General features: G+C 53.3%; 2 protein-coding genes across 12 annotated transcripts in view; both read left to right on the forward strand.

Moving 5' to 3' along the window:
• Window positions 1-18,508, forward strand: part of IQSEC2 (IQ motif and Sec7 domain ArfGEF 2) — a 74,042-nt gene extending 55,534 nt beyond the window's left edge. For both annotated transcript variants that reach the window (XM_044911737.1, XM_044911738.1), the window contains 13 exons: window positions 443-704; window positions 1,641-2,042; window positions 3,868-4,763; window positions 6,205-6,366; window positions 6,815-6,937; window positions 7,908-8,074; window positions 10,521-10,660; window positions 11,371-11,496; window positions 13,359-13,458; window positions 14,028-14,189; window positions 15,784-15,957; window positions 16,448-16,497; window positions 17,082-18,508. In XM_044911737.1, coding sequence (XP_044767672.1) covers window positions 443-704; window positions 1,641-2,042; window positions 3,868-4,763; window positions 6,205-6,366; window positions 6,815-6,937; window positions 7,908-8,074; window positions 10,521-10,660; window positions 11,371-11,496; window positions 13,359-13,458; window positions 14,028-14,189; window positions 15,784-15,957; window positions 16,448-16,497; window positions 17,082-18,047 — 3,730 coding nt within the window. In that variant the 3' untranslated portion in view covers window positions 18,048-18,508. The remainder of the gene's footprint in view (window positions 1-442; window positions 705-1,640; window positions 2,043-3,867; window positions 4,764-6,204; window positions 6,367-6,814; window positions 6,938-7,907; window positions 8,075-10,520; window positions 10,661-11,370; window positions 11,497-13,358; window positions 13,459-14,027; window positions 14,190-15,783; window positions 15,958-16,447; window positions 16,498-17,081) is intronic.
• A 7,393-nt stretch (window positions 18,509-25,901) lies between these two features.
• Window positions 25,902-27,362, forward strand: part of KDM5C (lysine demethylase 5C) — a 32,055-nt gene continuing 30,594 nt past the window's right edge. For 9 of the 10 annotated variants that reach the window (XM_044911734.1, XM_021703111.1, XM_021703055.2 and 6 more), the window contains exon 1: window positions 25,968-26,430. In XM_044911734.1, the coding sequence (XP_044767669.1) occupies window positions 26,281-26,430 (150 nt within the window). In that variant the 5' untranslated portion in view covers window positions 25,968-26,280. Of the gene's footprint in view, window positions 26,431-27,362 lie in introns of all 10 variants that reach the window. The other variant, XM_021703000.2, reaches the window with a different exon arrangement.

Genomic DNA, 27,362 nt, shown 5'->3' on the forward strand with positions numbered 1-27,362 from the left:
AGTTAGGGGCCAGGACTATTAGAAAAAGGGACTTGAGTGGACAAGACTAGGAGGAAACTGGTCTGGGGATGAGGCTGTGAGGGGACGTAGCCATGAAGGGGCCAGGTGTGCGGGGTGAGTAGGAACGGGGACAAGCCTGTGAGAAGACCCAGCCTTGAGGTAAATGAGTCTAAGCAGCTGGAGCTGTGAGCGGTGGGGCGGAAGGGCACTGAGGGTAGGGCTGTGAAGACAAGGGGGCCTGAAGGGAAGGGACTGCAAAGGGCAGCTTGGAGGGGAGGGTAGAACTCCCCTCTGGCCTTTAAAAGTTGGGGTTCCTATGTCTGTGAGGAAGCTGGGGAGGATGGTGTTGTGGGAAGGGGATCTGGTCCACCCACGTTCAGTCTGGCTGAGCAGGCCCATCTCCCGGTCCCACATCCTGGCTCATCTTATCTCATCCCCACAGTGTGGAGGGTGATGCCCCAGGCAGTGACCTGAGCACAGCGGTTGATAGTCCTGGGAGCCAACCCCCCTACCGGCTGAGCCAGCTGCCCCCCACCAGCAGCCACATGGGGGGCCCCCCAGCTGGGGTAGGCCTTCCCTGGGCTCAGCGAGCTCGCCTCCAGCCAGCCAGTGTCGCCCTGAGGAAGCAGGAGGAGGAGGAGATAAAGCGCTCCAAGGCCCTATCGGACAGCTATGAACTCTCCACGGACCTGCAGGACAAGAAGGTGCAGAGGAGATGGCTCTGGCTGGGAATGGGAGCTGGGAGCGGGAATGGGGGTGCGAGAGAACCAAGGGAGGGATTGGGATGTGGCATTTGAGGGTGGTATCCAGGGAGGGATAGGGAGCCTAGAATGGGAGACTAGCTCTAAGATCCTTCACCCTACTGGGGATTCACCCACTCATTCACCACCCATCCGCTGAGTCTCCTGTTCACTCAACAAACACCGACTGAGCTCCAAGCCTGCACTGGAGACATAAAGATGAATGAGACCCGGACCCAGTCCTCCAAAAATCTGTCAAATAGGAGAAACACACACATATCTTGACACTTTCAGAAGAGTGTGCTATACTATATCACATATATCACACAAGGTATCATTTAGCTTAAAAAAAAGGTGGGGGGGGGGGCACAAAATACCATGTACAGAAAAAAAAAAACCAAAAACCAAACCTGGAAGGACATATACCAAAATGTTAATGGTGGTTATTCCTAGGTATCGGGACTTCAGGCAAACCAATCTTCCTTCCTCTCTTTGTTCCTTCCTTCTTTCTTTCCCTCTCTCCCCACTCCCCCTCCCTTCCTTCCTCTCCATCTTCTTTCTCTCTCTTCCTCTTCCCTTTCCTCCTTCCGGCTCTCAATTTATTTCTTACTTTCTCTCCATTTTTGGCTTCTCTGGGTTTTCTTTCGAACTTTTTTTTTTTTGAATAATGTACCTCTACTTCTTGTAAATAAGAAAGAAAACCACAACCCAGCCCCATGTGACAAGCGCTATCGAAGATTACAGTGAGGACACCACACAGAGCCCAGCCTGGCATGTCCAGGCAGCTCTAGGCAGTTCGCTGTGACTGGGGGGGTGGGCAGTGGTGTGGTTGAGGCCCAGGGAGATGAATGAGGCTGGCGTGAGTTTCTGACCTTGCTCCCCTCGACCCTCCCCTGCTAGGTGGAAATGCTGGAGAGGAAGTATGGGGGCTCCTTCCTGAGCCGCAGGGCTGCCAGGACCATCCAGACGGCCTTTCGCCAGTACCGCATGAACAAGAACTTTGAGCGGCTCCGCAGCTCAGCCTCAGAGAGCCGCATGTCCCGCCGCATCATCCTTTCCAACATGAGGATGCAGTTCTCCTTCGAAGAGTACGAGAAGGCACAGAACCCCGCGTACTTCGAGGGCAAGCCTGCCTCGCTGGACGAGGGCGCCATGGCTGGTGCTCGGAGCCACCGGCTCGAACGAGGGCTCCCCTACGGAGGCTCCTGTGGAGGGGGCATCGATGGTGGCGGAAGCTCCGTCACCACATCCGGAGAGTTTTCTAATGACATCACAGAGCTCGAGGACTCCTTCTCCAAACAGGTCAGCATCCCTGCAAAGGGCCTTTCCTCCCCAACCCCATCCCCATGCGCTGGCTACTCCTCCCGCTCTTTACCTATATTCCATACCAAAAGGAGTTGCCTGGCAAGCATTTGAGGAGGGGCTGTGAGATGGATGAGAAAGATTTGGCCAGAGGAAAGGATCAGATCGTTAAAAAGAAGCAAGTTAAAAATCTAGGTGTGGAGAACACATAAGAAAATTTACGTTCCCACTCTTTGGAACTTGATCCACTGTCAAGTTCAGGCCTAACTCACAGGTGATGAGCTCCTACTGTGTGCCAGGGGCTGGGTGTGCCTCATAACAGTCTGCAAGACCGGGGTGGGGGGGTGATGGTGGTGGTGGTGTTTTCCCAGTTTTACAGAGAAGGAGACTGAGGCCCCAAGTCCCTGAGAGGCGAAGTGACTGCTCCAAACTGGAGTGGAACTCAGCTCTGTCTGGTTCCAAACTCTGTGCCCTTTCCCTTATACTGCACTCCTAGGGACCAGGCTCTGTGCTGGGTACCGTGACAGAGACAGATGAGAGCCGTCCAGGGTCCTTGTTCTTAAGGATCTACGAGGCCAGTAGGAAATGGCAGACGTGTGTGCGTGGCTATCTCCTGAAATAGTGTGCTCCAAGCCATGAGAAAGGATCAGGGGGAGAATGGGGGAGAGGGGATCACAGTCTGGTGCAGAGATTGAGGAACCAGGCCTGGCGCCAGCTATCAGTGCTGTCCACATCCAATGGAGAAGTACATTAGTTACATGTATTAGTTACATTGCTGTGTAACAAATGACCCCAAAATTCAGTAGCTTAAAACTGAACTTAAAGACTGAGCTTAAGCAAGAAACATGTATTACTTCATACAGTTTCTGAGGGCCAGGAACCTGGGAGTGGCTTGGCTGGTGGTTCTGGCTCAGGGTCTCTCATGAGGCTGCAATCAGGCTGTAGGGTGGGACCACAGTCTCTGAAAACTTGACTGGGGCTGATGGGTCTGCTTCCAAACTCACTCACTTGACTACTGGCACGAGGATTCAGGTCCTCACCATGTGGGCATCTCCATAGGACTGCTCATAGTATGGCTTCCCCCAGAGCAAGGGGTCTGAGAGAGAGAGAGAGAGAGAGAGCACGAGAGCAGAGTGAACAGAAGTGCTCAAGAAGGAAGCTGTAGTCTTTCATAACCTAATCTCGGAAGTGACATCCCATCCCTTCTGCCATATACTGTTGGTTCCACAGACCACGCCTGGGACAGTGTGGTACATAAGGTTGTAGATACCAAGAGGTAGGGATCATTAGAGACCAGTTTGGAGGCTGGATACCACAGAGAAGCCGAGTTACCAGCCATGGTTTGGATTCTCACATAATAAATATTATGCATTTCCTAAGACAGAACCAGACGGAGGGCTCTGGGAGCCCGGAGGAAGCCGAGATTTGGGTTTACCCTGGGGGATGGCAGAGGCAAGAAATATGGATTGAATCAAGGAGGAGGTGGCATTTGGCTTGGGTCTATAGGGACATGAAGGAGGTATTGAGACATTTGAGAAGCGAACTTGGCACCATTACCCAGCTCCTGTGAGCTCACAATGGCTCCCTGGGAGTTGTTTTATATACTGCAGAGAACCTATGGAGGCGGGGGAGGGGACGCACTTCTTCTTGGCTGACCCATTAGGAAGATTCCCCCTTTTCCCCTCCCTCCCATTCTCCCTCCCTCCCTCCCTCCTCCCCTCCCTTTCCCCCTTCCTCATTGCCCCCCTTGCACCATCCCACCCTCCTTCCCTTCATCTTTCCTTCCTTTCTCTCCCTTTCCCCCTTCCCCTTTCCGCCCACACAGGTAAAGTCTCTGGCTGAATCCATTGATGAGGCCCTGAACTGCCACCCATCAGGGCCCATGTCTGAGGAGCCAGGGTCAGCCCAACTGGAGAAGCGGGAGTCAAAGGAACAGCAGGAGGACAGCTCGGCCACATCCTTCAGTGATCTTCCCCTCTACTTGGATGACCCAGTTCCCCCACCATCCCCTGAGCGACTGCCCAGCACAGAGCCCCCACCCCAGGGCCGGCCCGAGTTCTGGGCACCAGCCCCTCTCCCGCCAGTTCCTCCACCAGTGCCACCAGGGACCCGGGAAGATGGTGCCCGTGAGGAAGGCACTCGCAGGGGTCCTGGGTGCTTGGAGTGCCGGGATTTCCGGCTGCGGGCCGCCCACCTTCCCCTGCTTACCATTGAGCCTCCTAGTGACAGCTCCGTGGACCTGAGCGACCGCTCAGACCGCGGCTCTGTCCACCGCCAGCTGGTGTATGAGGCTGATGGCTGCAGCCCCCATGGGACCCTGAAGCACAAGGGGCCACCGGGCAGGGCCCCGATCCCACACCGCCACTACCCAGCCCCGGAGGGCCCAGCCCCAGCCCCGCCAGGGCCCCTGCCCCCAGCCCCCAACAGTGGCACCGGGCCCAGTGGTGTGGCTGGGGGTCGGAGGTTGGGGAAGTGCGAGGCAGCAGGCGAGAACTCTGATGGTGGAGATAATGAGAGCCTCGAGAGCTCCAGCAATTCCAACGAGACCATCAACTGCAGCTCTGGCTCCTCCTCGAGGGACAGCCTGAGGGAGCCTCCAGCCACAGGCCTGTGCAAGCAGACTTACCAGCGGGAGACGCGGCACAGCTGGGACTCGCCAGCCTTTAACAACGACGTGGTGCAGAGGCGGCATTACAGAATTGGCCTCAACCTGTTCAACAAGTACGTGCTCCCTACCCTGCTTCCTCAGCCCTCCCTCCCCTGCTAGGGGCGCTTGGACCGCGGGGGCTGAACTCCAAGCAGAGGCCCTGCTTCCGCCGTCTTGTTTTGTGGACGGGCTTTCTCCCTGGCCTTTTCGGGGAAGAGGATGGGCAGCAGGGTGGCCGAAGAGAAAGCCCTCCCCACCACACACGCATATACACACATGCACACACGCACACACGTACGCACACATACCCCTACCTCTGTCAGAGGCAGCTCTAGGCCTAATACTGCCTCTGACTGGCTGTGGGACTTTGGGCAAGAAGATTCCTTCTCCCCAGTTTGCTGTCTATAGGGATGGGTTCTGAACCTTGGTTCCCCCACATCCACTTTATGGTGGGGAGGCGATGTGAGGTATCAAGAGCCCTGCCCCGAGTCACAGGAGCCCTGGACCCCTAAACCGACTTTGGCCAAACTCTGTGTGCAGCTCTGGGCAAGGTGTGTTCCTTCCTTGGGCTTCGGGGCTTCCATCTATTGATTAGCAGGGTGTGTATATTTGAGGTGCTGGGGGCCCAAGGTGGGGTGCTGGAGTAGTCCGTGACCATGACCGAGCTCTTTCTAGATGCCTGGTCTTGTGCCAGGTGCTTAGGAGCCTGGTGGAAGTGTGACATTTGGTCAGAAAAGAATGAGAAAGCGAGTGGCCTGTGTCTTCATAGTCTAGTAGACACTGCTACCTGTATTTACTTCTCGAAATAGCTCAGGAGGGTGGGAAGTAGTGTCCCCATTTTATAGGGAAGGAACTGAGGCTTGGAGAAGTAAAAGGAGTTGTCCTGAGTCATACAACTGGTAAGTAACGGACTTGAGACTCCGGTGGCACCAAAGTCTCTTCCAAATTCCAGCCTCGTGGGGGGGCCTCAGGCTCTGGGGTTCTGAATATGGGACAGTTCAGACCCGGATTTGGCCTCGTGGAAAGCAGGGCGTAACTTGTCGGTTGAACCACCCACAGAGGCTGGGTAATACCTTGTCTGGGCTCAATGTGGGATGCAGACAAAGTAACCTCTTTGCTTTCCTGTTTAGAGGGTCTGTGACCCGGAAAGAAGGGCGTAGCCTGGAGCTCAGGCCTTTTTCCCAGGAGTCCCCTGTGCCTGCTGGGAGTATGGAAGGCCCTGGCATAGAGCAGCTTCTCATTAGATCTTAATTTTCTTTCCATCGTAGTGTGGCTCCTGGGAAGGAAGGAGTTGGGTTGAGGAAACCTTGGAATTTGGAAGCTCTGTGAAAGTGGCTTCCTCTCCTTGGGCCTCAGTGTTCCCATCTGTGCCATGAAGGGATTGGACCAAATTATATATTCAACTTCCTTGGTTCTCCGAGGCTATGGTTGGGCCCCAAATTAGTTCAAGCAGTGGGACAGACGGCCGAGTTCTTCTGAGGACAGTCATCTCATCTACCTCCCCTCTTTCTGCAGGAAGCCAGAGAAGGGCATCCAGTATCTGATTGAGCGGGGCTTCCTGTCAGACACACCGGTGGGAGTGGCTCACTTTATCCTGGAACGGAAAGGCCTGAGCCGGCAGATGATAGGGGAATTCCTAGGGAACCGGCAGAAGCAGTTCAACAGAGACGTGTTGGAGTGAGGACCCCAGGATGGGGAAGACTGGGCCAGGGATTCCTGGAAAACGAGGGCAGGAGGGAGGAAGTGGGCAGCTGGTCCTTTTCACTCCGATAAACCTTACAAAACAGGATGAAGAGATCTTCCTGCTCCCATACCCCTGTATACTTCAAAAAGGTTTGATCTCTCTTAGCCCTATCCCTAAAAGTCTTCTGGGTGGCCCTGCTTGTCCTCTGACCTGCTTTGGGCCTCAGTTTTCCAAACTCTGAAAAGAGTGGGTCAATGGAAAGGACCCTTAGTAACATGTGTCTGGCCTTGATTTTTCTGGGGTGGATTCCATTTCAAACATTCCATCCTCGTAAGGATGCGAGGGCCATGGGGGCGTTTGTCCACTCGGGCAGGTCAGGGTAGGGCAGAGGTTTTTCTACAGAGGACTTGAGAGTGCCATACCTACTTCTTTGCTCTGCAGCTGTGTAGTGGATGAGATGGACTTCTCCTCCATGGATTTGGATGACGCACTCCGGAAGTTCCAATCCCACATCCGGGTTCAAGGCGAGGCCCAGAAAGTAGAGCGACTCATCGAAGCCTTCAGGTGTGCCTGTCTCCCACTCCCGAAGCTGCTTCCCTCCTTCCAGGGGGCTCTTCCCTCACCTCTCTGAGCCCCATACTTTCCTGACCAGAAAATGGCAATCGTAAGTCCTGTCTTGCCAGGCAGTTGTGCAGTTGTGAGGAACAGAGGTAGTGAGCCTAAAGTGTCCAGCTCAGCACCTGGGGTGGGCGTCCACCAGGTGACAAGAGCAGCTACAGCTAGTGCTTGTCAACTACTCACCAGGTATCAAGTGCTGAGCTAGGCACTGTATACGATTATTTCGCCGAATACTCCCAACAACCCTACGAGGTAGGGGCTTTCATTATTATTCCCATGTTGCACGTAAGAAATCGGAAATTTAGAGAGGTTAAGTAACTTGCTCGGGATCATACAGCAAGTAAGACACGGAGCCACGATTTGAACTCCGGTGTGTTTGCCTCCGTGACCCAATGCCCTTAGTTCTTCTCCTCTACTGTTCATGCTTTGGGGATCAGGCAGACCTGGATAGAAATCCTGGCTCCAGCACGTCAGGGTAGGTAGCAGAGAAACAGAAGAATTGCCAAGAACCTGTTGCCCATAATGGCAGAAGGATTTGCCTTATAGTCAGAAAGATCTGGATTTTCATCTTGTCTTGGCCATTTGCCAGCTCTATTACCTCGGGCAGGTTACCTCTTCTCTTTGGGCCTCATTACTTCCTCTGTAAAATGGGGCTGCTAATCGCTACCTTGCAGGATTGTGATAGGATTACATGACACAACGTACCTAAGTCCCCTAGCAGAGCTCCATAAAAGGTAGTGGTTGTGATTTTTACATGCTAGTCTTGGGGAAACCAAAGGAAGAGGACATGCCCAAAAGGCTTGGGAATATTTCTTGGGGGAGAGGGTTGGGGGCACCAGACTGGGTTGTGGGGGGAGGGATGGTGGGTAGGTGAAGATCACTGGTGCCTGACCTTGGCCCTGATCCTGCCCTGCAGCCAGCGGTACTGTGTGTGTAACCCAGCCCTCGTGCGCCAGTTCCGGAACCCAGACACCATCTTCATCCTTGCTTTCGCTATCATCCTCCTCAATACCGACATGTACAGTCCCAGCGTCAAGGCTGAACGCAAGATGAAACTAGATGACTTCATCAAGAACCTGAGAGGTGACCCCAGACCTCCCTATCGGCTTGTCCCATCCTTCACCTGGGAAGGGAGAGTGGGCAGGGTGGGGGTGGGCTAGGGAAGGAGGGGGGAGATCACACAGGCTCCCTGGAAATGAGCCTGTGATGTTCTCTCATTTTCTGCCAAAGCTGCCACATTCCCCTATTAATTCACTCAAATATCGTTTGTCTGCTCATTCCTGCACCGAATACTGACCTAGTGGGTTCTGGGGTTATTACAGCAGTGAACGTGAGAGAGAAAAGCCCTGGTTCTTACAGAGCTTATACTAATCCACTCATTGACGCATCACTTTCTCTTTCCCACTCCTCTTTACTTATGCCCATAAAGGCTTATTTAATTATTCTCTGTACCCTTTCCTCCATCCATGCATTCACTTAGTCCCTTGACCAGCCAGCCAGCCAGCCAGCTGAGGCTGAGTGCCTCCCGTGTGCCCGGCCCTGTGATGGGCACTAAGGACACCATGGCCCCTGCCCCAAGAGAGCTCGGGGACAGTCTGTTTGTGGGACAGACTGACTTAGAGGACCAGATACCCAACACAAGAGAAAAAGCGAATCGTGATGTCAGACGGGCCAAAAGTGCAGTCAGAGCTCAGAGGAGGGAGATCCCACCTCCAACACACTTCCTGAAGGAAGTAGCATTTTCATTTTAAGGTGGGCCTTGAAGGCATGGATAATGTGACAGAACAGTAATAGAGGAGGCTTACCTAGCGGTAAGAATACAAAGGCACAGAGGTAGGAAAAGGTGTTGGGAGAACAGTCAGGATGGGAAGGTCAGTGAGAATCAATATGTGAGGGCCTTGAAAGCCGGGTGAAAGGTGTCACCTTGACGTTTTTTTCTTGGTTTATCGTATTGATGTCAAGCCCCGGCATCTCACCAAAGAGCAGCCTACGAAAAATGGCGCAGGCGTTAGGATTATTTAAACAGAAATGAACGAGGGAAATAGAATTGAGGAAAAACAAACAGATGAGACAAATTGGCTGACCGGCAGGCTGTGCGCGGTTGCTGGGCTCAAGCTCTTTGGCAGCTGAGGTAAAAAGGCGGTGTGAGGAAGGATGTTCTCTTACCACCTGTCCAAGGAGGAGGCGTGGCATTCCCAAAGGAGAAAACATTTTCTCTAGCAGGAGGGTTAGAGGGAAGAGTGAGTGGGTTTCACTCAGCAGACAGTCAGGAGTGGAGAAGGATGGTAGACTTAGGAGGAGGGAGTTAGATCAGAGGCCATCTGGAGCTGTCTCCCAGAATCCTGCTATTAGTCATTCATTCGTTCATTCATTCATTTCACCCATCCTCTCTCCCTCCCTCCTCCTCTCTCTGTATGTATGTATGTGTGTACACATTCGTATATGTGTGTGCGCATATGTGCGCACATATATATGTACATACATATTGCTTACATGTGTATATGTGCGTACATATATGTGTATATATGTATTGTGTGTGTGTTTGGAGAGGCGGTACCTCTCTAAATATATATACATATATACACATATACATATATACAAATATATATACGTACGCATACATGTATGTATGTACATGTATATGTATATATGTATTATATATGTGTGTTTCTTGCCCCTCCAATTATTAAATAAATAAGCAAACAAACAAACGAAATGAATACTTGTTCATACCCAGAAATTATGGAAATAGAGCAAACAAGAAAAAATTGTTTAATCATCCTGAATTCTGCCCCTTGTTGGCAACCGTGGTTGATATTTTGCTGTTTTCTAGTCTTTTTTTCCCTATGCATATGTAACTTTTTATACAGTTAAGATCATGCCAGGAATGTAATTTATTACCCTGCTCTTCCCACTTACCTTGCTACAGGAATTTTCTCATGCTTTTTGTAAACATCAAGTTTTGAATAGCTGTGAATTATTTTAAGTGGATACACTCAGCTTTAGTTAATTATGCCTCTATTGTGAGAACTTAGGTTGTTTCGAAGTTTTCCTGTAAGTAGCACTCGTACCTGACTCTTTGCACATATTTCTGAGTAATTCCTTAGAGCAGATTCCTAGAAAAAGAATCACGGAATATTTAGGCTTTTGCCAAGTTACCTTCCGAAACAGTTATGTTAATATACGTGCCCACTTCCCTGCCCCCTTATTAACACTGGATACATCATTTAACATTATTTTTGCTAGTTAGAAAGGCAAAGCTATCTGATTATTTTCATCACAGTGTGCTCTGAGTTGCCTAGAAAAAAATCCCCACACTGGGAAAGAAAGCAACTTGCTACTATCCAGTTGCTTGGCAAAGGATGCCTTTTCTGGCCCAGTCCTCCTGACCAAGGGACTGAGGGTGCCCACTCCCTCCAGTCCTAGCCATTGTTTGCACTCCTGCCTCAGTGTGGGGCATTGTGGAGAACCCCTGCCACCCACTCCCCACATCATGCAATATATATCCCTGTGTCGCTCCCCTCCCCAGGGGTTGACAATGGTGAGGACATCCCCCGAGACCTCCTCGTGGGCATCTACCAGCGTATCCAGGGGCGTGAACTGCGAACCAATGATGACCATGTGTCCCAGGTGCAGGCCGTGGAGCGCATGATTGTGGGCAAGAAACCGGTGAGTGCCTTGGGAGGCTGCAGAGGGGACAGGGTTTGGGTCGGCTTCTGCCACTGAGTGATAGGTAAGTCAGTACCCCTCTCTGAGCCCCAGACTCCCCCCTCTGATGGAGTGGGTGATAATGCATTCCTCAGGGGTCGTGGTGCAGAGTGAGACCCTCTTGGGGGAATGAATCTAGCACACATCCTTCCCACCTGTGGTTTTGCCTCTCCATCCCAGGTGAGGAGCCAAGCTAATAGTTAGCTGATAACCAAAACCAAGAACACCCTCTGGTCTTGTAGTCAACAAACATTTACAGATGCCTTTCCACAGAGCCCAGCATTTCACTAGGGAGTAGGGACACAGATACGAATCAGACAGAGTCTCCATCCTTGGGGGCATTCACAGACTGGGAGTGGGGGTGTCAGCCCAATACGTCTGCCTTATCATCAGTCTAAGGGAGCAGCAAGGAGGGAGAGGTCATTTTCAGTCACTAGAACTGGGGTTTGGAGGAAGAGTGGAATATGGAACTGGGCAAGAAAGGTACTCCAGACAGAGAGAGCTCTACGGACAAAGGCAAGCCCAGGCCTCCGTTGCTCAGACTCCTCGTGTCAGAGTGACAGTGATACAGATCAGAGGTAGACTTCCTCTTGAGGTTGAACGATAAGGTGCTGGAGGCCCGAAGCTGGCGTGCTAGCCTTGCTGACTCCTATTTCCCCATGCCTGCCTAGGTCTTGTCTCTTCCCCACCGTCGACTGGTTTGCTGCTGTCAACTCTATGAGGTGCCAGATCCAAACCGCCCCCAGCGGCTAGGGTTGCATCAGCGGGAAGTCTTCCTCTTCAACGATCTCCTTGTGGTATGCGCACTGGGGCGGTGGGGGGCGGAAACGAAGGGGAGGTGGTGAGCTTGGACCCTGGGTCCGGGGTGAACCATGTTAACGTTGGCGGGTGGGGGCGTGGTGGGTGAGGTGCTTTGCCATGGTATCTGTGCAGTCTCGGATAAGGCACAGGCCCCCTCTGCCCCTCTTTTCCCTCTCGGATCCATTTGGAGGTGGTGACAGTGCCACAGGGGGAGAAAATGTGAGGACCAGGGGAGTTGACAGACATACAACCTGGGAAGCGGCAGGAAAAGTCCCTGTCCATCTCCATAGCCCAGAGTGTTGGCTGGAAGGAGATGAACCTGTGACCCTGGGGTCACTCTGAAACCTTCGGGTGGTCAGGATGCTGGAAGTGAGTCTTAAAACCAAGCTCGTCACCACTGTAGACGTGCATCTTTTAGAGCTGGGACTCTTAAGGACCCTGCTGGTGGGAAGAGAATTTCAGGGTCTCCCGTCCAACCTCTTTCCCCGGGGCAAGAACCAGTTTCCTGCATGGCCCCCTGCTTGCATCACTGCGGAGACAGTTTCCTGGTTAGACAGCTCTGACTGATAGAAACTGTCTCCCAATGGGTTTCCTCTAACCATCTTCCCTGGGCCCTTGCAATCACAGAGAACAAGTGTTCTCCTGCTCTGAGACAGCTCCTCAGGGATTTGAGGACAGTGACCTGTCTCCCCACCACCACCCCACCCCCGTGGTCTTCTCTTCTTTAGAACAGGGTCTCTCAATCTCAACACTATTGACATTTGGGGCAGGATAACTCTTCTTTGAGATACTAGAAGCACTCCTTCAACCAAAACTGTTTCCAGACGTTGCTAGATGTCCCCCGGGGTTCAAAGTCACCCCTAGTTGAGAATTGCTGCTTTAGATGAAGCCCCTCCGATGCCTTCTCTAAGCCTCAATTTCCTCCTCTGTGAAGTGGGGCTAATCCCTATCTCATGGGGTTGTCATGAGGATGGAGTTAAGAAGTCAGATGTGGAATAGCCTAACCCAGAGGAGTGCCTGGCCCACACAGGTGCTGAGTAAATGTCTCACCACCTGTCACGCACTGACGCCTGTGTGTGTCCAGCCCCATGCTAGGCACTGGGTTCACAGAGATGAGTGAGACTCAGTCCTTGCTCTCGGGAGCTCACAGTCTGAAGGACTTAAAAAAAAAAAAAAAAAAAAAAAAAAGCTCTGCATAACCGTGTGCTGTAACTGTCCTGAAATGAAATACTTTACTTTTGAACACCACTTGGAGACTGTCTGAGGTGTTCACAGCCTATGGTGGTCGAATCCAGAGCGCCCAAGTCCTTGATAAAGACCTTGGGCTATTGAGAGGAAGACTCGTTAACTCTAGACATGGGTTCATTGGCATTTGCCATTGTTTGCTGGGTTCTTTGGGGGGGGGGGGGGGGGGGGCGAGAAACACGAAAACCGGACTCCTCTTGGCGCTCCCGGTCCAGCAGGGGGCGACCACACCCTCAGAGTGCTCACCTAAAGCCTCATGGTGAAAGGCACCGAAGCAGCACTCTGGAAGCTCCGGGAAGGGAGCAGGGTGGGGGAGTCCGTGTGAGGTGTTAGATAGAACGGACTTTCTGGAGAGAACAGCATTCAGTTACTTCCTGTAAAAATCGTAAATGCCTGTTGTGCGTCGTCATTACATGAGGAACTTGCATTTTCTCCCGTCTCTCCCGTTCTGCTCCTCAAGCTTCAGTTCTTCCCAACTCGTGGGTATGTGTGTTTGTGTGTTTATGTCTGCTAGTGGCGGTGGGAGGGGAGGGTGGCTATGAGAAATAGGTGTCATGTGGAAATTCCCCACCCCAAACCCTGCCTCTTGTCTTTTTCCCGCCCCCTGCCAAAGGTCACCAAAATTTTCCAGAAGAAGAAGATCTTGGTGACGTACAGCTTCCGTCAGTCCTTTCCTCTCGTGGAAATGCACATGCAGCTCTTCCAGAATTCATGTGAGTCCCTTCTTGGATCCCAGCATCCCAAAAGTCTATGCCATGGCCCCTGTGCTCCTCCTTCATCCATACCAACCACCAGCTTTTTGGAGCCCTTTACAATGGGACTAAGGTCTCCAAAGCACCTACGTGGTCCCGGGATGCAGGGCAGGCTGGGGTGAAGTATAATTGGGGTCCATGCCCTGGGGAACTCGTGGTCTGGCCGAGAACCGCGGTGTGTATGTTTTCTGGTGGGCCGAAGAGATGGTGATCACGCTGCACTTTGAAGGACTGAGCCAGAGGAGCTTTGTTGGGTGGCAGCAGAAGCAATGTGAGTAGAGGCAGAGGTGTGAAGGAAGGGGTTCGAGAGAGCAGCTCGAGTCCAGCTTGCCTTCGTATCTGGAGTATAGGGAGTAACGGGGCCATGACTACCAGGAGCTTGGGGGCTTCGGGGGGACAAAGGGGAGCCGCTAAAGATGCTTGAGCAGAGAGGAGGCTGGATCAGAGTTGGACAGTAGAAAAACCAATGCACATGTGAGCCACTTGGCTTCAGTCCTGACAGAGGTGCCTGACCTCCCCCTTCCGCACAGATTACCAGTTTGGGATCAAGCTGCTGTCCGCAGTACCTGGTGGGGAACGCAAAGTCCTCATCATCTTCAATGCGCCCAGCCTCCAGGACCGGCTGCGCTTCACGTCCGACTTGCGCGAGTCCATTGCCGAGGTGCAGGAGATGGAGAAATACCGCGTGGAGTGTGAGTAGCCCAGCGGCGCCTCTTTCCCCTTTTCCTGACACAGCAGCCTGCAGACACCAAGAATCCTGTCCTCTGAGGATCTCAGAGTTGAGGGTTAGCTTGTCCAGCCTTCCTACCCTCATTCTAGGAACCTTTCAGTGACAAAGGGCTCATTACCTCTGAATGGCTGATTATTACTCCAGGCCCTAATTATGAACCAACTCTTCCTTCTATTGAAAGGCAGCAGGGAGAAGAATCAGGGTTCTGGAGGTAGGACTCCAGTTTCAGATCCCAGGTTTGCTACTCATTATTTAGGTAAACCGGGGCAAGTTGCCTGACTCCCAGAGCCCCAGTTTCTTCATACATGACATTGGGAAGATTGAATCTCCTTCACAGAGTTGTGGCATTTCGATGAGGTAAGGTAGACAAGGTGTCCTCTTCCCACATTCCAGTTCCTGAGCTGAGTCCCCATCGCCCATCTTTCTGGCCCCCAGAGGGCCACATCAAGTCATTTTCAGCATATATAATGGGAAATAGTGATCACATCTCATTCCACTCGATGCCCTCCAAGTTTTCTCTTCTCCAGGCTAAGCAGTCACAGTTAAGTAACATGGTGTTGAGGAGAAAGAGGCAGGCAGACACAGAGAGAGAAACTGAGGCAGTGGACAGCTGCTTGGTGAGCTCTTCAACGTCCCAGGGTCGACGCTACTCCTCAGCAAGGCAGGGTCACACATTTCAGTTCACAAGATCCCTGAGACCCAGGAGAGGGGCGAGCATACCAAGATGAGGGGGAAGGCGATAGAAGTCTCCATGACCTCCTCGGAGAGGTGGGGGTGTAAAGAGGCTGGAGAATGCAGGCTTTGGACTCAGGCAGACCTGCTTCCAGAATATGGGCTCCTCCATTTCCAGCTGTATGACCTTGGGCAAGCTCTGTGACTTCTCAGGTTCTCAGTTTCTTCCTCTGAAAAATGTGGATGATAATACTTACCTCTGAACTGTTGTGAGATGGAGCGAGATCAAGTACGCACAGCTCCCAGCATACAGCTGGCACATAATAGAGGCTTCGATTCCTGTTGGTTTCCTGCTCCTGTCCTTCCAGGAGCCCTCTGCTGTGGAGCAAGATATCTGAGAACTGAGCGGACTTTGGAAGGATTGCCCTTTGCTGTAATCCACAAGGGCCTTCCTGCCCCTGCTGTGACCAGCAGCTGTGAAGCTCTGTTTTGAAGGGCAGGGGTGGGTTGGGAAGAGCAGACTGAGAGTGGGCAGGGGAGCTGGGAGCAAGAGGGAGCAAGAAGAACGAGAGGAAGGGGGGAGGAGCTGGAGGAGCGGGAAGAGCAAGCACCAGAGAGGGAACAGAGGGAAAACCCAACCAGGGGAGATGGCACAAAACGGGGCTGGGCGCTGTGGGGCGCGGGGGGGGGGGGGGGGGGGGGGGGGACTTCAGAGATGGAGCTGAGGTTTGGGGGGAGCGTGCTGCCTGTCCAGGGGGCAAAGCAGGAGGCCTGGGGAGAGAGCAGGCAAGGATGGGGAGGGCTCATGGAGGGCTGGGGTCAGTCAGGTGGCCTTTTACTCCTGTCCCTGACCTTCTGTCCCTGTCTCCCCCGCTACTACCCAGCGGAGCTAGAGAAGCAGAAAGGTATGATGCGGACTAACGCCTCACAGCCCGGAGGGGCCAAGGACTCAGTGAATGGCACACTGGCCCGCAGCAGCCTGGAGGACACGTATGGGGCAGGCGATGGGCTCAAACGGGGCGCGCTCAGCAGTTCCCTGCGAGACCTCTCTGACGCAGGCAAGTCTTCGGGGCCCCCGCCCTGGCTGGGGAGATGTGGGACCGGGTGTCCTCTCTGCCTCCTGTCACTGGCCGCCAGCCTTCCCTGCACCCGCCACACCTGCACGCACCCTGCCTTTATCCAGAGCCCTGGGCGCGGCGCCACAGGGGGCCCGGGAGCCAGGTCAGATCAGGTGGAGCCCAGAGTCTGGGCCAGGGAGTGTGAAGTGGGGCCACAGTCTTAGCCCCTCTCTCTCGCTGCTCCACCTCTCCTCCTCTCTTTCCTCTTCTATCTCTCCAGCACCACCTCTCCTCCTTCTCCATCTTTTCCTCCTCTCACGCCTCCTCCTCCACCTCTCCTCCTCCCCACCTTCCCCTCTTCAACGGGGGGAAAGGGGATAGGGGTGTCTGTCCCCGGGAGGGGCCCAGGCCTGGTGCCCAGCTCTGGAGCCCAGCAGGGTGGGGAGGGGGGTTGCTGCTCTGACGCTGGGCTCCTTGCTTGTGGGTGCAGGGAAGCGGGGGCGGCGTAACAGCGTGGGATCGCTGGACAGCACCATCGAAGTAAGTGCCAGCTCCTGCCCCACTCGCCCTCTGCATGAGCCCTGCCCTGCCACGGGGCCCCAGAGGAGGCGGGGACCTGTGGCTTCCCCTCTTCCCTGATGGGGACCTCGAGGCTGCCTCTCCCAGCCACCCACTCTCTCCATCTGTCCTCAACTCTGTCTGTCCTCACTCTGCCTGTCTCTCAGTCTGTCTTCCACTCTCCCTAGCCCCCTCTCAACCCCAGGGCCGACTCTGAGTAGAGATGCCCTTGGAGTTGGACCGTGAGAAGCTCTCCCCTCCAAGTCCTGCTCTTTGAGCTGGAGCAAGTCACTCTGTGTCTCGGGGCCTGCAAAAGGGGGATGAGGAGGAGGTCCTACTGATTGTTTCTCTCCCAGCGGAGGCTCAGATGAGATAGTGGATGTGCCAGCAGAGCCCTGCAAGCTGGGGGGCTCCATGTACAAAGCACAGGACTGTTACTGGTTTTCATTACGCCCTGGGCGTTCCTGTCTCCCCAGCTCCAGCCCTCAGGGACCGGGTGGAGTTTAGGGTTGGGGGTTTAGGAAATCTAGACTGGCCTGACTTTCCCCCCCCTTCCCCGCTTCCAGGGGTCTGTTATTAGCAGTCCACGCCCTCACCAGAGGATGCCACCTCCACCCCCACCCCCGCCGCCAGAGGAGTACAAGAGCCAGAGGCCGGTCTCCAACTCCTCATCCTTCCTGGGCTCCCTGTTTGGAAGCAAGCGGGGCAAGGGGCCCTTCCAGATGCCACCACCGCCAACGGGCCAGGCCTCTGCCTCCTCCTCATCTGCTTCTTCCACCCACCACCACCACCACCACCACCACCACGGTCACAGCCACGGTGGCCTGGGGGTGCTGCCTGACGGGCAGTCCAAGCTCCAGGCCCTGCATGCCCAATATTGCCAAGGACCAGGCCCTGCCCCGCCGCCCTACCTCCCACCCCAGCAGCCCCCTCTTCCCCCACCTCCTCAGCAGCCCCCACCCCTGCCCCAGCTGGCCTCCATCCCACCACCGCCCGCCTCGGCCCCACCCGTGGGGCCACATCGCCACTTCCATGCCCACGGCCCAGTCCCAGGCCCCCAGCACTATACCTTGGGCCGGCCAGGCAGGGCCCCCAGACGGGGGGCTGGAGGACACCCTCAGTTTGCTCCACATGGCCGCCACCCCCTGCACCAGCCCACATCCCCATTGCCCCTGTACAGTCCTGCCCCCCAGCACCCTCCAGCCCACAAACAGGGCCCCAAGCACTTCATCTTCAGCCACCACCCACAGATGATGCCAGCAGCGGGGGCCACTGGGGGCCCTGGATCCCGGCCACCAGGGGGCTCCTACTCCCACCCTCACCACCCCCAGTCACCCTTGTCACCGCACTCCCCCATCCCACCCCATCCTTCCTACCCCCCCCCGCCCCCACCCTCACCCCACACCCCACACTCGCCCCTGCCGCCCACCTCCCCCCATGGCCCACTGCACGCCTCTGGGCCCCCTGGCACGGCCAACCCACCCAGTGCGAACCCCAAGGCCAAGCCAAGCCGGATCAGCACCGTGGTCTGATGAACGGAGGGAGCGAGCTGGGGCCCAGGAAGGTCTGGGGAATCCACAAGAGATTCCCCGGTTTTTCCAAAATATATATACACATAGAGATGTCCTCCTCCCCACTTCCTCCCTGCCTCGGAACCCCTCCTCTAACCCCCAACAGGCGCCGTGGGGTTTCCTTCCAGATTCAAGGATCCTTGCCACTTGAAGCCTGGACACAGGGCTCTCAAGCTCTGGGGAGTGGTGAGGACCTTTTGGAGATCCTCGTCCTTTTTTTTTCCTCTCTCCATCCCCCACCCCCACCCCCGCTCCCCAGAGGTGGCCTCAGACCTCTGGGCCAGTGTGGGCTCCCTGTCAGCTCTGGCTGGTAGAGAAGGGCAGGCAGGTGTCAGGAGCGGTGAGGGTGAAGGCTTCCCCAGAGCACCTCTAGCCACACGGGGCTAGGAGGGAGTTCTGTAGAGTTGTGGCCAAACCTCAGCTGGCTCGGCCCTCTCTCAGACCTCAGGGCCTGGCTAAATCCCTCCATGTGTCTCTCCACCTGCCAGAGGAACAGGGCTGTTGGTGCCCTCGGTGGGTGGGCCCCCACTAAGGCTGGCCCCCCAAAGGGGCAGTGCTTCCCCTCCAGAACCAGCCTCTGTCCTTTCTCCAGTGGGCCCCAGCCCAGACCTCTTCAGTTTCAGGACCTTGCCTCTCACAGCAACGTTCTTACCCTGATCAAAGTCCAGACAAGTTTGGGGGGCGGGGGCTCAGGTCTGGGATGAGAAGGGCACTGCCCTCCCTCACCCATATTGCATGCCCCCCCCATTCCCTTACACCTACCCCACCTACAACCGAAGACAATGCACTTTACAGATCTTCTTGCCCACATACACCTCGCTGGGGCAAGGGCACCCAGCATTAGCCCTGGGGAGAGAGGCTCCCAGAGGGCCACCATAAGCCCATGATGTCCTTCCTGAGGCAGACTGAAGCCATCAGAGCAGGGGCTGGGAGCCAGGATGCCTGAGTCCTTCTGTCCGTCAAAATCTCTGCTGCCTCTCCAGCCCCTTTACAGCCCTGTTTATTTATTATAAATATATTTTTTACAAGCCCCAGCTCCTCTTCTTGCCCCGCATACCCAGCTCCTTTCTCAGCTCCTGCCTCCCTCTCCCCCCCTCCACCGTGGGCTGCAGTACAGACAGACAGACCCTGGCTGTATGAAGGTCCAGGGACCCAGGGGCTTGGGGGCGGGGGAGGGCAGCAGCCGGAGGGGCTGTACGGAGAGGAGCTGGGGTTCAGGCATTGTCTTTTTTCCTCCTTGTATATAAGAATGTATATTTGATGCCTCATAAAAGACCTTGTGCTCACCTCCCGCCTCTGCCTCCTACTTATGCCCCCTCCCCCCCGGGGTGGAGCCCATGGAGAGAGAGGCCTTTAGCCCCGGGAGGTGAGGACTAAGGGTAGCAGCCAGGCACCTGGGTGGGTGAGATGCCTTGGTTGGGTGCGAGGTGGGGGAGGAGGGAGGTTTCCCCTTCTCAGCTCATTAACTCACTAACTGCCTGCCGGACCGCAGCAAGGGTGTGGGCTTTGGAGTTGAGCCAGTTCAAATCCTGGGACTTTCCCTCCTGAGGCATGCACACTTGGGAAAAGCACCCTCTCAGTCTCGGTTTTCTTAATTTAAAACTGGAGGTGATGAGCCGTTGCCACAGGGAGTCGCGATGATGACAGGCGGTGACGAATGTCAAGCAGACAGCATGGAGCAGGTGCTCTTGGGAAGTTTAGTTCCCCGCTCTTCCTTTCACAGGTTGGAGACTTCCTTCTGCTCTTGTGCCACCTATGCTCACCCTTCCTGTGGCTGGCCCAGCTATGCCCTGGGGCCCTCCCCACCCAGCACGCCCCCCCGCCCCGGGGTGAGCCGTGTTTCTGCCCTTGGGTGGGGGTGGGTAGGTGACCTGAGCCAGGAAGCCAGGGGCTAGATCCATTATAAGGGCTCTTACGTGTATATACTTAGGTTGTCAGGTAACAGATGGCTGGATTCTCTTCAGCTTACACAGGAGGGGACAAGTCCAGAGAAGGGAAGGGTCTTTTCCAAGGCCACACAGCAAGTCGGGACAGGGGTTCCTGACTTCGAGGCCAGGCCACTCTCCAGTCCCCCAAACTGTCCCCCCCCCGGAAATGAACATGTTTCCAGCCCCGCCGATTATGTCCTGGCAGAGTCCAGGAGGAATGGGGCAGAGCGTTGGCTCTTGGTTAGGGTCAGCAGGGTCCCCAGAAGCAGCAGCCGGTAAACATTTTTGGTGCCTTCTTAGAGTCTGGAATAGCCTCTTAGAGGGAATGGTTTGAGGGTCCCTCGCTAGCAGCTTGGACCTATGTCTCAGTTTTCATCTTTGTATGCACATTCGAGTGGAAGAAGCAGCTGGGCCATCTCACCATTTGATGCCTCCTCGAGGACCCAACCTGAGCTTTCGAAGAGCTTAGATCCACAGGGGCCAGAATGAAATCCAATAAGCATTCTGCTTGTTTGTTTCTTCCCTGGTGAGCCAGGCTGGACTCTCCCTTCTCCCACCTTCAACTTGATGCTGGTTTTGTCTTCCCAAAGCTTAGCTGTTAGCACTCGAATCCTGGCTCAGTCTCAGACTTGACCGTGTTGCCTTTGGCAAATCACCTAGCCCCTCAGAGCCTGGTCTTTCACCTGTATAATAGGGGTAATAATCTTGCAGGGAAATTGTTAACAGATGCATGTGAAATGCCTGCCTCCTGCCAGACACACAGTAAAGCTGTTCTCTGCCACCTACAGAAACGAACGCAAACTCCTTGTCTTGACACTGGAGGTCCTCCACCACGCGGCCCCAGTCGAACTCCTCATCCTCATTCCTCGCCCACACCTCGACCACCCACTCATTGTTCCCTGAGAAGGCCTGTGCGTAATTTTCCGGCTCCGTATTTTACCTGTGCCTGCCCCCCCCCCCCCCCAAAGTGCCTCCCCCCCCCCCCCCAGCCTCCCTGAGGAAGTTTTCCTCACTCTGCTGAGATGGGCTTAAAAGGCCCATCCCTCACAAAATGTGCCCTTGATCACATCCTCTGAGATCCTTCATGTCGCTATCTTTCTTCCCCACCAGGCCCTAAGTGGCTCAAGAATGACAACGGTCTGAATCATCGCTGTTCAGAGCGTTGCACAGCACAGATAACACGGAAATTCTGTTGATTTGAATGAATGTATAGTTCTTTCTAAGCTGACTCTTAGAGTAAGGTATCTTTGCATTGGTTGGTTTACTGATTGGTGCAACCTGCGTATCGAGCTTCTGGGCCCCCTGGGACCTCTTCGTGCCTCCTTCAGCTCTTTCCTATGTTCTCCCTGCCCCTCCTCATTGCAGCACCAACACTGGGCTGTCCCTGCCCCCGCCCCCCCCAACTCCCTGGAGCCTCACCAATCCAGACTGTGGAGGAGGGGTAATTTGATTCCTCGCCTCCCCATTTCTTTGAGGGCCTGAAGACAAGAAGCCCAGTGGCTGTCTGGCCATCAGAGGCTCTACTGCCAGTCTCTTTGGGGATGTGGATGGGAAGGGGCAACACATAACAAAGGACAAAGGTCCTAGATTCTCACAGAGTTCTTTGTCTTAGACCAGTGCTGTCCAATAAGTCTTTCTGGGATGATGGAAATGTCCTATATTTGTGCTGTCCAGTACAGTAACCCCTAGCACATGTGCCTATTGGGCACTTGAAATGTGGCCAGTGCAACCGAGGAACTGATTTTTTTTTTAAATTTAAATAGAAATAGCCACGTGTGGGTGGTGGCTACCATATTAGAGCAGGACAAGACAAGTTCAGGAGGGAACAGCCTGGCAGGGATAATGTCCATGCCATATGATACTAAGTACAGGCCCAGAAGGGAGCAGAGCATCCTTGCCCAGAAGGGGTGCAGAGAAGGGGAAAACCCAACTTGGGGGTGGGGGTGGGTGGGCAAGGAAGGAACTGCCCCTTTAGCTGAGTCTCGAAAGGTGAGTAGGAATCACCCTGGTAAAGAAGGGCATTCGTCAGAGGGAGCAGGGTATACAAAGGCGTGGAGGTGTGTGAGTGTGTGATCTGTTAGTGGCACAGTGAGAAGGAATGGGAGACGGATGCCCAGGTGGTAGGCACGGCATATTCCGGAGCCCGGAGGCTGGCAGGCAGTGTGCCTTCTTTCCTCTGTTGCCAACAGGTTTTTTTTCACCCGAGCCTCATGAGGACCTAAAGGAAGACCCGGTGGCACATTGAGCTACACAGTGTTCCCCACTGTAAAGTTACTGTTTTTCCCCTTTGTAGTAAATGAGCAACTCGTAGAGAGCGACGTTGAGATTATGTAAATATCCCGTTCTCAAACTTTCACCCACCTGTATTCACTGATGATTCTCCAGTTGCCAAATGGTGATTTTCAAATGCCATCATTCTTTTGACATGGATTAGTTGGCTTTCCACTGTAAGGAAGAGCTTGCCCCTCTTCTACAAGTATTTGTTTATATCCTCATGGACTCTTGATTGTCTATTGTATTTGATGGGTTATAACACATTAGTATCATTCTTTATTATGATGTTTAAAATGCCCCAGATTTGGCCAGCAGGAGGCCCTCTGGGAGCTGGCTCTTATGTCCTTTTGGCAGGTCTCCATCTTTTTTTTTTTTTTTTTTGAGCACTTCCTTGTATTCTGGCACCACGAGATGCTCCAGGCCCATCATGTACTTTCCCTGCCCCAGTCTTGGAATCAGCCACTTTTTCCAAGGAGCCCTGGTTCTTTTTAGTAGAGAATGGCATTTAGGAAGCAAGATTTGGGCCAAGATTTCAGTGTTATAGCTATGTTTTAAGAATTTATTTCTTTGCTTGGAAAAAGTCTGAACATCTGTTGATGATCTTCTTACTCCATCCTTCCTTTAAGGAAAAGCTTTCCTTTTTCCCTCATTTTATTTATGTATATCAGTGTGGAGTCATGGATTTTTATTTCTTCAATGAGTTATAATCCACTATCATAATTCATTTGGAATTATTATTTTGAATATATCATTTTATTGTTATGTGTATGGATATATCCATGAATTCACACAGATACCTTGATACCTTGAGGAGGCTCTTTTAATAATCCAGGCTAGAGATAGTAAGTGGCTCTCAGGGGAATAGAAGAATAGACAATGGTAGAGGGAGGAGGGAATGGATTCCAGAGGTATTCAGGAGTTAGAACTCACAGCTCATACCTGCTTCAGAACTAGAAGGGACCCTATTTTACAAATCAAAAAAGTAAGGTACAGAGTCACTCTCATCCTGTCCATTCAGAAAACACGGATGGGGTGAGGGTGGTGGAGAGCCCAGCCTAGGCTTCCAATCACTGCTTTGCACTGGCTCCATGCCAGACTCTCTCTCCCAGGTGGGTGGGTGAGGCCGACCTAGCCCCCAGCCCAGGGTGAGCTCCCTGGTGCTTATCAGTTCTTTACTCTGCAGTGCCCAGATGCAGGTTGATCTCCAGCATGACTCAAGGGTTGGGAAAGGAACCCGTTTCCTGAGCACCTCACTGGGGCTGGGGCCGGGGGGGGAGCACCATCTGAAACTTTTACAGGCAGAATTGTGCAGCAGTCAGACAGACCTGGGTTTGAATTCCAGCTCTGCCACTTACTAGCCACATGCTGTGGTAAGTTCACACTTCCCTGAGCTTCAGTCCCCTTAATGTGTAAAACGGGGATAACAATACCTATTTCATAGCCCTTGGCCCTTGATGAATGGCAGTTACCATTATCTCTAATCTTCATAACTACCCTGTGAGGAAGGGATTACAGAGCCTCATTGGATAAATGAGAAAATCAAGGCTAAGGAAGAAGAGGTACTCGGCAGATCTCTGTTGGTGAATGTCAGCTTCAGGAAAGCAGGGACCATATGTGTCTTGGTCACCATCATATTCCCAGGGCTCAGAAGAGTGCCTGGTGCATAAGAGGAGTTTAATAAATATTTGTGAATGAATGAATTAGATCCGACTGGCTTCAAAGACTCTGTGCAATCTCCATTTGCCCTTCCAAGATGGTGGGTGTGGTGTCTGGGCTAAGGACCTCAGAGAAGGCTATGGGATGTGTGGGCTGAGCTGAGCCCCCAAACCTGGTCTCCTGACTCCTTATTCATTTCTTTGCCCTTCACTGAGCTGCATTTGATGGAAAGGCTGACCTGCCTTCAGCCTAGGATTTGGCATATCTCCCACCTTCTGCATTCTCCTCGCCCTTCTGCCTGGTCCTATTCCTGGTGAGAGCAAATGATAGGAAGAGCATTTGACCAGGAGGTAGCAACTTTCTGGGCAATAGGAGGCAAGTTGTTTAATCTTTCTAGAATTTAGTTCCTCATCTACAGAATGGGTAAGTTAACCTACATCTTTCCCGGGACAAAGGTTAAGGGAAATTGCAAAGATTAATAATAATTAAAATAATTAGGCCTATCTGACACTAGGATGTGAGCTCCTACTGGTGTGCACTGCTCTATCAGGATGTCTTCAGCTCAGTCCTGAAGTAGGCAGAATGATGTACCTAACTGGGACATGGTACAGTTAACTGTTCCTGTTTCAAACATATTCAAGCTTGTAACAGATGCTTAATATACACAGGAAGTATTTGCAAAGAGCATGTATTATTTTCAGTCAATATATGCTAAGGATGCTCAAAAATATACGTTCGTTTTTTCTTTTGTTTACTCAACATTTACTGCTTACCATGACAAGTGCTAGGGATGTATAAAGCCACATGGTCCCTGCCCTTAAGGAATTCAGTCTGATGGGGAACACAAAATAAGCATTTAATCAGCATGTATACATGTACTTTAATATGTGCACAGGTGTTCAAACTGTATGCAATAGGCCCACAACCAAGAAATAACATAATCCTCAAATGCAGCAGATGCCTGATGTGTGGGCAAAGTACTGGTCTGATACTCAAAGTAGTTGCCATAAACCTATTCAGAAACTGCTCAATGAACATGCACACAATAGGAGTAGATGTACACGTAGTAGGTACTCAAATGCGTGTGACAGGGGCTAAACAATAAATACAACCCATGTACACAGATGTTTGATAAGTACGCTGTGGGCTCACAAATGCTGTTTCATACAGTAGGCGCTAGTATGCGATAGGTAAATATGCTGTTGTTAAACATCCAACAATGAAAATATATATACACTCAGGCCTAGTTTATGGGAGTCCATTCTGCAAATGTGCACACAATAAAAAACAGTTCATACAGAAACAGTTCAAAGAGTTCAGTAAAATGCTGACTGACAATGACTCTTTGCGGGGTATGAATGGAAGCCCCATCTCCGAGAGGCCTCTGCACATAACCGTGGATGAAATACATATTTCCTTCCTCTCCTTTGGACCCAGAATTCTAAAAATCCATAATCCCCAGGGGGTGAGCAGCAGCTTGCTCTCCTTGTTTCAAAGCCCCAGAGGTATCCGCGCCTAGAGCTGGGAGCTCCCTAAGTCTTTCCCAACATGCTTGCCAGCATAAGGGATCCTTAGCAATCAGGCACCCAAAGCCGCTTTAGGCGGCCCACACCGGAAAGACCCTGAAGAAGAAAATGTTGGGGCGGGGCCCACGCCAGAGCTGAGGTCATAGAGGGGGAGCCAGTTTGGGCCCACCACCCACCAACGCCAGCTCCTCTTCCGGTCTGTCTTCATAACGCGCATGCGCACCACTGGCCTTTAAACGTGCGCCGCCGGTCCATCCGGAAAGAGGATCCGGCAGTTTAATTACAATTTTGCTCCTCCGCCGCCGAGGTGGACTATTTGCTCTCAGTCTGGGAGGTACTTTTGAGTTCCCGCTTCCAATTAGGGAACCTACACATGAGATTCAGCTCGGTCCCCACGGGATGAAAGTTTCCTAGGGCTTGGCCTCACGCACGGTATACGAGGCTCGGAGGGACACACCGCGGAGGGATTCGGTTTGTTGTGGTGTGGGGAGGGGGGAGACGCTGACAAACCAAGATGGCGGCGGCGGCGGTGAAGGCCGTGGCGGCTGGGAGGTAACTGTATTGGTGAAGGCTGAGGTAGTTGAGAGGCAGCGGCAGAGTTTGGAAGGAACGGAGCAGGACGAAGAGGCGGTAGCAGTAGCGCCAGCTTGAGCCTCTCAGAGCGCGGCAGCTACACGCCCCCCAAGGCCCTCGGCGGGCGGCGGCCACCCCGCTTAGGGCCTAGTCCCCGAGCAGTGCCTCGGCTTCATACAGCGGCGTCCGCCATGAGTCCTTAAGGGTGGTCCGAGCCCTCCAGTCCTAGGGCCCACCATGGAGCCGGGGTCCGACGACTTCCTGCCGCCGCCGGAGTGCCCGGTGTTCGAGCCTAGCTGGGCTGAGTTCCGAGACCCTCTAGGCTACATCGCGAAAATCCGGCCCATCGCCGAGAAGTCGGGCATTTGCAAGATCCGCCCACCCGCGGTAAGGCCCGGGGTCTGTGGTCGCCGCCCACGATGCCGGGGATGAAGAACTAGGGTAGCTGGCTGAGAACTCTGGGGCGGAGGGGGCATCTCGAGGTGCGGAGAAATGGGGTGGCTGGGACCGCTGTGGATGTGGCGCGGGGTCGGAGAAAGGGTGATGGGGCCCGGGGGGGAGTCCTCTCGTGGTGTGAGGCCCCCAAGGGACCTGGGGGTCAGAGACCCACCCTCGCTTCCACTCCGCCTTTCAGATTCGTTCCTGGTAAGGTTCAAAACAGGGATGGCTGGTGGGCCGGGGAGAGTTCAGAGAGGTACCTGCATATCTCTCAGTTACCCTGGACCACCCAGGTCAAGGCTGCACTGAATAAGGCCATTTTTCCGTTTATTGTCATCGCTTCCCTTAAGGCAGGCAGTGTGGTGTAGTGGAAAGACCACAGCTGTAAATGGAGACAGACCTTAGTTCAAAATTCCACAGTGCAGCTTACCAGCTGTGTGACCTTGGACAAGTAACTTAATCTCTCTGAGCCTGTGAAATGAGTCCCGTGAATGGTTATTTCGAAAATTGGATTAAACTAGATAGAGTCTGTGTGTAGTAGGCGCTAGATAATTATTGTGACTGCGAAGGTGTTTGATGTGGTCATTGGTTTGCTTCTATGTGGGTTGACTCATATTTACTCACACCCTGCCAGACCAATCCATCTATGATAATGTCCTGGCAGATCAGTCAGGAAATCAGTCTCACAGGGAATGTTCTATCTGACTCCCCTGAGATGGGTTTAGGGAATTGTCCCCTTTTCCTAGTTGAAGGCAATATCCTTCCCTGCACATCACCCCCTAGACTTGACTTCTATGGATAGGCTTGGACCAGTCAGCTTGGCAGTGGGGTATGAGTCCTCCTCAGATTTGTACTATGTTCTGTCCCAGGATGTAGCAGGT

Source organism: Neomonachus schauinslandi, chromosome X, assembly GCF_002201575.2.
Source record: "Neomonachus schauinslandi chromosome X, ASM220157v2, whole genome shotgun sequence".
Lineage (NCBI taxonomy): Eukaryota > Metazoa > Chordata > Mammalia > Carnivora > Phocidae > Neomonachus > Neomonachus schauinslandi.